Source organism: Amblyomma americanum, chromosome 3, assembly GCF_052857255.1.
Source record: "Amblyomma americanum isolate KBUSLIRL-KWMA chromosome 3, ASM5285725v1, whole genome shotgun sequence".
In the NCBI taxonomy this organism is placed as follows: Eukaryota; Metazoa; Arthropoda; class Arachnida; order Ixodida; family Ixodidae; genus Amblyomma; species Amblyomma americanum.
The window spans coordinates 59,018,321-59,026,341 of record NC_135499.1 but is presented as its reverse complement, the minus strand read 5'-3'; the positions used below and the strand labels follow the sequence as shown (position 1 = coordinate 59,026,341).

Here is an 8,021-nt window from a genome sequence, read left to right as displayed (position 1 = left end):
TGGTAATATTCGATCGTCAAGACTTTTAGCACGTGTTTCTTTTTATGCTGGTTTAGCACCTTTGCCATATTCTGATCTGTGTTGAGAGATGTCTGCGCATAAAACAAGGTGTTTTTCCTGTGCTTTTTTTTTACAATTCAGGTGATATTGAAGGCTTTGTTGACCTTGGAGGTCATACACCTGCTGACCAGAAGAATGTGCTGACAGACCATGGGATGATTGTGCGTTTCAGCCATTTACTGGTAAACGTTTTTTTTCTCTTGGTTACAGTTCGCAACTTTATACGTAAAACGCACGTACATTTGTGAGAGATTACCTTTCCGCAGGAAAATGGACACAAATCCTCGGTGTTTTTGCCTCAAAGGGCAATGTGAAGGCCCCAACACTGGCGAAAATTATTTGGAAACCACAGTCCTTGCGGAAAAGGCTGGTCTGTTCGTGTATTGCATAACATGCGATGGCGCCAGCTGGAATAGGAGCATGTGGCGGCTGTTTGGAATACAGGGTAAGGCTGTAATTTCACGCAAAATGCAAGATTGTTTAGAGTGTGCATGGTGCTAGTGCAGATTTCATGTTTCTAATGTTTAAATATTGTGATGAAGAAACTGATCGCAAGTTGTTTTTTTTTTCAAAGGTTCTCCAAGCCACGTTCGGAGCAGCACCAAACACCCAGTGGATCCTAAAAGGCAGCTCTATTTTTTGTCAGATTTTCCACACCTTTTGAAGAATGTGAGAAATGAATTTGTTGGAAAAGGATACCTCACACCAGCTGGGCATGTTCACATTGGTATTGTACTAGCAGCCTTCGAAGCGGATCGAGAAAATGTTACACTGAAAGTTATGACAAGCCTGACAAATGCACACCTTAAGCCAAACTGCTTTGAAAAAATGAAAGTGGAACTCGCATATCAGCTCTTCAGAGGCCAGGTCATCAAAGGACTTTTCATTTATAGAGAACACATTGAAGCCTCACATAGGACCGTGCAGCCGACAGTAGATTTCGTAAAAGAAATGAATCGCCTGATTCGTGTTATGACATCGCGAACAAGCGAGAAGGCACTGAAGCCTGACAGTCCAAATGTGCAATTTCTGAAAGGCTTCCTAGAGTATCTGCAGGAATGGGAGCAAACTGCTAAACCAGCTGGTGGTGGTTTTCTTACAGAAAGCACGTATGCTGGGCTAAGGGTTACCATCAAGAGTACACTTGGCTTGTTGTCCTACCTGACGTCGACTGTAGGTTTCAAGTATCTTTTAACATCCAGATTAAGCCAGGATAAGCTTGAAAACCTTTTGGTATAATTAGACAGTCGTCTGGCTGTAACGACCATCCATCCGACAGTGTCTCAGTTTCTGAAGACTGTGAATTTACTCGCATTCTACAACCTGGCAAAGCCACCTAGAGGAGTGAACTGCACCCCAGACGTAATCAAAGCACTGCTGAGCCCAAAGGAGGTGTGTGAAACTACGAGTAAGTTCCTTTCAGACAAAATAGATGACCTTCTTGACCACGGAAACGTCAGTGAAGCTGAAGATGTAGTTCAAGCTGTCGTGTCTAGCAGTGACCATGCATCGTGCATAGAGAAGAAGAGCCACAGTGCTTTGATCTACTACACTACAGGCTACGTGGCAAGAAAGATCATTGCTAAGAACTGTTGTCCACAGTGTGCAGGCTGCCTATGTGTAAGCAAATTTGCTGAAGCAAGTGCCGACGCCGCTTCGTACTTTACTAGCCATTTTGACAATGGGGGCCTAGTGTACCCCAGCCAGAGCTTGTCAAATGCTGTAAAGGCGATGGAAGATGCCTTTACTGTGTTTTTTAGTAAAAACAAGCTCCATGAAATGAGTTTAGTTGAATTTTCGAGTCAGCTTCAGACACTGTCTTTTCCTCAACTTGGCTGCTCAGAGCATGAAAAGGCAGTTTTATCTACCGTTGTAAAGTTTTATGTTCTCTTAAGGTTTCGTTTTTTTGTCAAGGGCCTCAATAAAGAGAGGGAAGCGCAAAGGCAGCGGCATAAGCTTCTAAAACTGCGTCGCTGCCAATAAATGCTTCTCATGTGCACATATGGGCCCTGCTTGCTGTACTTCTGTAACATGTCCGCGATTGATATTGCACGCGAATAAAAACGAGTGTTGCACGACTCGGTTTCCTGCGTTATTCACATTGCATGTGTTTACTCGTTCGCAAATGTAGTACGTACACAGCGAGAACACCTAAATATAATTCAATAAAATTAACCGAAGCGTTTCGCCTACTTTATTAGAGAAAATGTTACCGAAAAAGTACTTCATATATATATAAAAGATATCTATGTACAGCACAAGTTTCGTGTTTCGAAACACGAAGTTGTGCTGAATTTCACAGCAGCTTTCGCGCAAGCGACAAGTGCTAAATGTGCAGCTCCTCGACAGAGACTCAAAACAAACCCTGAAGCCTATAGTCAGCTGCCTCCATGACAGCTTTGGTCGATTACAGCTGAACGAAAGCAAAAATGCACTAGTCCTCTTGCCGATGTTGCGAGAGCGTTGCGGCTCAGCGGCACCCTCCCGACTTGCAGCGCTCCATGCGGCAGCCGTCGGCATTCATCGCTCGCGGTGCCACCAGGAAGGCCACGGTCGGCACACTAGCCAGTATATTCTAGGCACTATACGAGAGGCTCGCGCGGCGGCACGAGCAGACGATTTTCACGGCTACCGGAAGTGTGCCCGTGACGTCGTGGCTGCCGTGGCTCCAGCGAATGACAGCGTGTGGTGGCCTGGCGACGTCATGGTACAGTGACGTCTTTGTTCCACGATTTTAGTTCCAAAATCGGTCACTACGAGTACACCAATCGGCCCGCGAATTTTGAAAAACACGGTTTTTAAAGTTCATAATGAATTGCCGGCTCAGTTCTGAAGACTCATACTTGGCGTGAATTCTTCTTAGCATCATTTCTAAGCACTGAAAACATTTACAAGTGACTTTTTATTCGTTGCATAGTCCCTTTAACGCTATCGCGTTAAAATGGTGGGGGAGGAAGGTTCCGCTCACCCAATGCCACCTAGAACTAGTTTCAGGCCTGCTCACTGCCGCCGTGACGTCACGTGTCTTGACCGAGCCGCGCGGAAGCGGGAGGCTGTGAAGCGCATATCATCGCTTCCCGTGAAAAGAAGGAAGGATCGTGGCGAAGTGCACATGTGTAATAGTTTTATTTTGCCTTTGCATTTTGATTGGCAGTGTATGTTATGAATGCATAATGCTTCAAAATCCCTGCATTTATCTGTATAGCAATTTATTATTCCACTAAAAATAGAGATTATGCGCCGTGGAACGTGTGACCGGTTTATAAGAGTAAAGTTCGATGGGCCAACAGAGTAACGAAATAAAAAAGGTAAATTTAATGAGTCTTCATTTACACACACGCTTGGCACATACACACACATACACACTGTGTCCAGAAAACACATGGAAACTGTTGTTACTCATTTTGCAAACTTCTGGAATTTCCTTTGTTGAATTGGCGTTTTTCTACTCTTCAGAACATCAGTCTTCATGGAAACGTAGTTCTACAGAAGAGTTTGCTGCTGCCACTAATATGTTCGTCAGCACAGTGTCAGCATGGTGACCATTGTTACAGACATCAAAATCCTCTGTTTCACAAAGATGTCTTGTGACAGCCACAAGTAGCGCCCTCTGTTTATGTGTTGCATGAAAACGTCCAGCATTCGCTTTGTTGGTAAGCTGCTCTAAGACAATGTGGGCGTGTAGAACCGCATTAACGACAGCCGGTTGAGGAAACTTGAGAGCGCCTCTCGAGAGGTTTTCGATTAGGAGATTCCTTTCAAGTTGAACTTCCCGGTCCTCAGACGTAATATTCATGGCACAATACTGACAGGGCAGCTTCTTTAACGCGGCGTGGGCGCAAAAGCCTGCGATGTATGTTATTACCGGCAGAATGGATTCCTTATTTCTTATATCATGATCTGACATCTTTATGCCGTACTTCTCTGTCAACTGTGCTCCGTCAAGTGTTTCAGAACATGGCTTCTGCATTTCCTGCGTATCTGGCAAAACCAAACTGTCTTGTAGCCTCAGTTTTTTCTCTGACTCAAAGACTTGTTGGATTGAGATATGATAAATCGTTCCCGACAGCCGACGGTACTGTCCGAACCTTTCTTCCAGACTGTCGGTCTGAAATTTTCCCAGCAACACGTAGTCGAAATTCAATTCTTCAAGGCAGTACCGGCACAGTTCGACAAGCGAGTAACAAGTCAGCCGCAGCGCTGCGTGTGTTTCAGTGGTTAGTGCGTCTGTATCCATCCTGATGTCTCGCCATGTGTCCAACCAATCCACGAATTTATTAAGAAATTCTATCTGCTTGTCAGCCAAACTCTTTACTGGATCCTGGAGCGGATCCCGTAGGCGCCGGCCTTTGGAGTGGCTTTTCACGTTGACGATATGCCACCACTTCAGTATTAGGTCAATGAAATGCGCTGTCCCTGCGGCGTAGTTCAAATTAAGCTCGTCTCCGCGCATATTTAGAGCCTCCACCACAAATGAACTAAAAACCTTTAAAACAAGCTTCACATTCTGGCGCTCAATGTTGGATGGATGCAGTGCTTTGTGGCTCAATCCATAACCAAACTTTGAGACGCTGTGTTGCTCCGAAGCGTGCATGTCTCGAAGAGCTTTGAAAGACGCTCCATTAACCCGAACTAACGAAGATGTGCTAGGAAATTCAGGGTAGAAGATGCACGTTCCTGGATTTTTCTGGTTTAACCAGTTGTTTCTTATGCACTTCAGAAGATGGACCGGGTCAGCTACATAAAAAAGGGGTCTTGATTCGTCTACTGGGTGAGGGTACACAATGTCAACTGTTCGCGTTTTAGAAAACAAGGACAGCACTTTTCTGTTTATGGAATTATTATCTGTTATTACTGCGATGACAGTAAGCCCTGCATTCTCTAGCTCCGAAATTGTCTTTCTTAGGGCTGCATGCAATTGGACTGCGTCAATGTTAGATACTGGCAGAATGTGCGCGACATCCTTGTGGGCTGATAGCAAGGACTGGATCATAAAAACATGCGCAGTTTTGGCTGCTTCGCAAGAATTAGAAGCTGCCCCGGTCACTGATCCACCTTTGTATTCGAAATACGGCTGAATATGGATCTCGTCCATCATTATAGTGACGATCTTTTCATGCGGTTTGAGAAGGCTTGATCTCTTCTTCACATAACGTAAAAACCCTTCATCGTCCTGCTCATTTCCAGGGTTGACGTTATACTGTGAACAGATTCGCATGAGTGTAGATCGATGTGGTAGTGCTAACTTGCCAGCACTGCGAATGAATCGGTTGGCGTGCGGGGAAACAGTGTAAAGAATACTGGAAAATATTAAAAGCTCAGCAGAGTACCGTGCTGAATGGTCCTTCTTGTGCAATAGGTCAAGTTTCTCTTTTATAAAGCCGAGCGCTTCTGTTTTCTCTTGCGGAAAAGATCATCACACCTGAGGCTGTCCAGCAAAGAGAAAAGCAAGCTGAAACTTGCCTTCACTTTTTCATCCTTGTCGCAAACGTCTGGAGCCTTGAAACTTCTCATACTGTCTAGTGCAGTCTGAAGGCAGCGCAGATCGTCCAGTATACACGGGATGAGCAGGTCCTTCACAGGCACTTTCACTTTCCTCCAGAAGGCCGTAACCTCCATGTTCTTACTAACAATCACAGATCGTTCGACGTCTGGTGGGTCTTCACCCTCTATGTGAACAAAGAGAACAGCATGCTATGCTTTTACTGAAGTCCAGTAGGTGGAGAGGTCGAGGCTTTGTAGGCGCGATACAAAGTCTTCATATGACTGCAGCTTATTTTGACGCTCTTGTTCTTCGTGCGATGAAATGGACTGCCGAATAGCTTCCTCTAGATGCGATGCTTCGCGGCGTTTCCTTTTTGCCCCTGGCTGCTGGCGCACTGGTGCGCATTCGCTCAAATAAGCAGGTGCATTAGGAAAAATTGTCGGCACTGCGTCCAACGTAAGCCGAGTAGCGCCCATGGGAGCTTCTACTGTCCTGCCGGTTCTTGGATCGGTGTACGTGGTAGTCGTCCTTAAGTACTCGGCCTTGAAATGGAGCTCGCTCATCTGCAAACCATTCACAAAAAATAAACGGTATATTACAGGCTTCGTGCTCCACATCCGCCTCATTTACTAAGCCACAAAATAAAAAGGAAAGCTACAAAATTCTCGATGAAGCGCGCTGACCAGCAAATACATTGGACAACAATCTACAGATCACTTCGAGCGTGCGCGTTAACTGATAATACGTCCTGGCGTTCCTGGAAAGAACGACATCACTCATGACTTGCGCGATCTTATAACGTTCCAGAACACAAACACCCGTGAAATATCGGGTCTTACTGGCTGGCAAGTAAAAAACACACAAAAGACCATTATTTTGACTTCTGGAAAAAAACAACCCTCAAGGCATGCGCACGGCGTTATAAAAATAGCGTATCTCATCACCACAAAGCGCCGCAGTCGAAGCGAACATTTCAGAACAGAAATAAACAGCCGTTACAATGTCAGGGCTTACGCTGGCTGGCAAGTCAAAAGTGCACAAGAGATCATTATTGTAGAGCAAGGACCGGACATGCTGGAGGTGGTGCTTTTGGAGCGACTCAAATTACGTAGTATAAACGTACACATACCTTCGGATCACGGAGAGAACGGATATCGACGTCATCGCGACGAACAGCCCGCTCCCACTTTGCTCTTCGGTCATCCTTTGGGAACGAGAACACTCGAACCTTCGGCCCATTGTCGTAATTGCCGCGACAGTTTGGCACGCAGCATCGCCCCATTAGGACAGTTTGCAGGCGTACACTACGCGAACATTCAGCGAGTGAAACGCTTCACATCACAACACAGCAGTTCAGAGACACAGACAAACACGTCTTCTCCAGTCGCGAACAGAACCAGTTCAGAATAGAAACACCAGCATGCCGCGACAGGTCTCGTCAGGCTTAGCAAATCCTACTCTCGAGAACGGCGTGGGCACCTCCGCGCGACGGAAAGCGTCGGTCAAAACTGACTGACGTCAGCAGCCGCGACAGGAGGAGTGAGCAGGCCTGATAGTCCACAGGGAATGGCTCACCTCGCGTGGCTACTCGCTCACGACCCGCGGAGGTCAGTTCACACGCGGTAGCCGGGCGATAACGGCAGCGGTCTCCATGGGAGATCTGCGTCGGTGCGTGTGCCTAGCTCCCGCCTAAAGCCCCATGATAATACTCCCGCCAGAAGACGAGCGGGCCCCGGGAGAACCGCGCGACCGCGCCTTCACCAGGGCTGTGGAGAGAAGGTCTCTCCGTTCTAAGGGTGGAAAGAGGGAATGTCTGCACGGCGGCGTCGCTGAGGGGCGGGAAAGGAAGCGGGGGCGGCGTGAGTGGCCTCCTTCGCAAACCTGCCGAACGGCGGGCGCACAGCATCGCCTGATAATTACGCGCGGCCGTTAATATGGGACAGGGATTCGCGTATATCCCCACATACTTTGTAATCCGAAGCCTTGTTCTTGTGAAGCCGTCGGTAGTAACACAGTTCCTTTCTTGAGTGGAAGTTAGCAGCGTGTCACAAAGAAGAAAGTTTACGCGGACATTTCTTAAAGCCAAATGAATGGACTCCGACATGAAGGTGATCAGCGAGATGGCGTGATTGTTTTTGCCTGTGTGTTGCAAGTCTATATGCATGCAGTTCGCTTTTAGCCTTCACGTGTTTAATTTGTTTATTTGCTGTTTGCGCAACCATTTTTCAGATACAAACATCCACGTACGTTTTTGTACCAGTGCCCAATCACCTGAACCTCACGCTGCTACCTTTTCACACGGCGATATCATATCCCCTTGCAAGCCTAGAACTAAATACGACTATATTATCATTTTCATTGTTATACGAGTATAATTCAAGCGATTGTGCTAAAGTAAAGCCAAAATAAACACTAAATTACTTGTGACAGCAGATGGATAAACAGACATATAATCAAGGACAGTAATTTTTTCCGC

The 8,021-nt window shown here is 46.4% G+C and overlaps 1 protein-coding gene across 1 annotated transcript; it reads right to left on the bottom strand.

Annotated features, from left to right (window-relative positions):
• Positions 1-5,475: 5,475 nt before the first annotated feature.
• LOC144122987 (uncharacterized) lies at positions 5,476-6,827 on the bottom strand. Its single transcript, XM_077655922.1, has 2 exons — positions 6,669-6,827; positions 5,476-6,108 (listed from the first exon to the last, which is right to left on the bottom strand). The coding sequence occupies exons 1-2, from the start codon at positions 6,825-6,827 to the stop codon at positions 5,755-5,757; spliced, it is 513 nt and encodes a 170-aa protein (XP_077512048.1). The 3' UTR covers positions 5,476-5,754.
• Between the last annotated feature and the right edge of the window lie 1,194 nt (positions 6,828-8,021).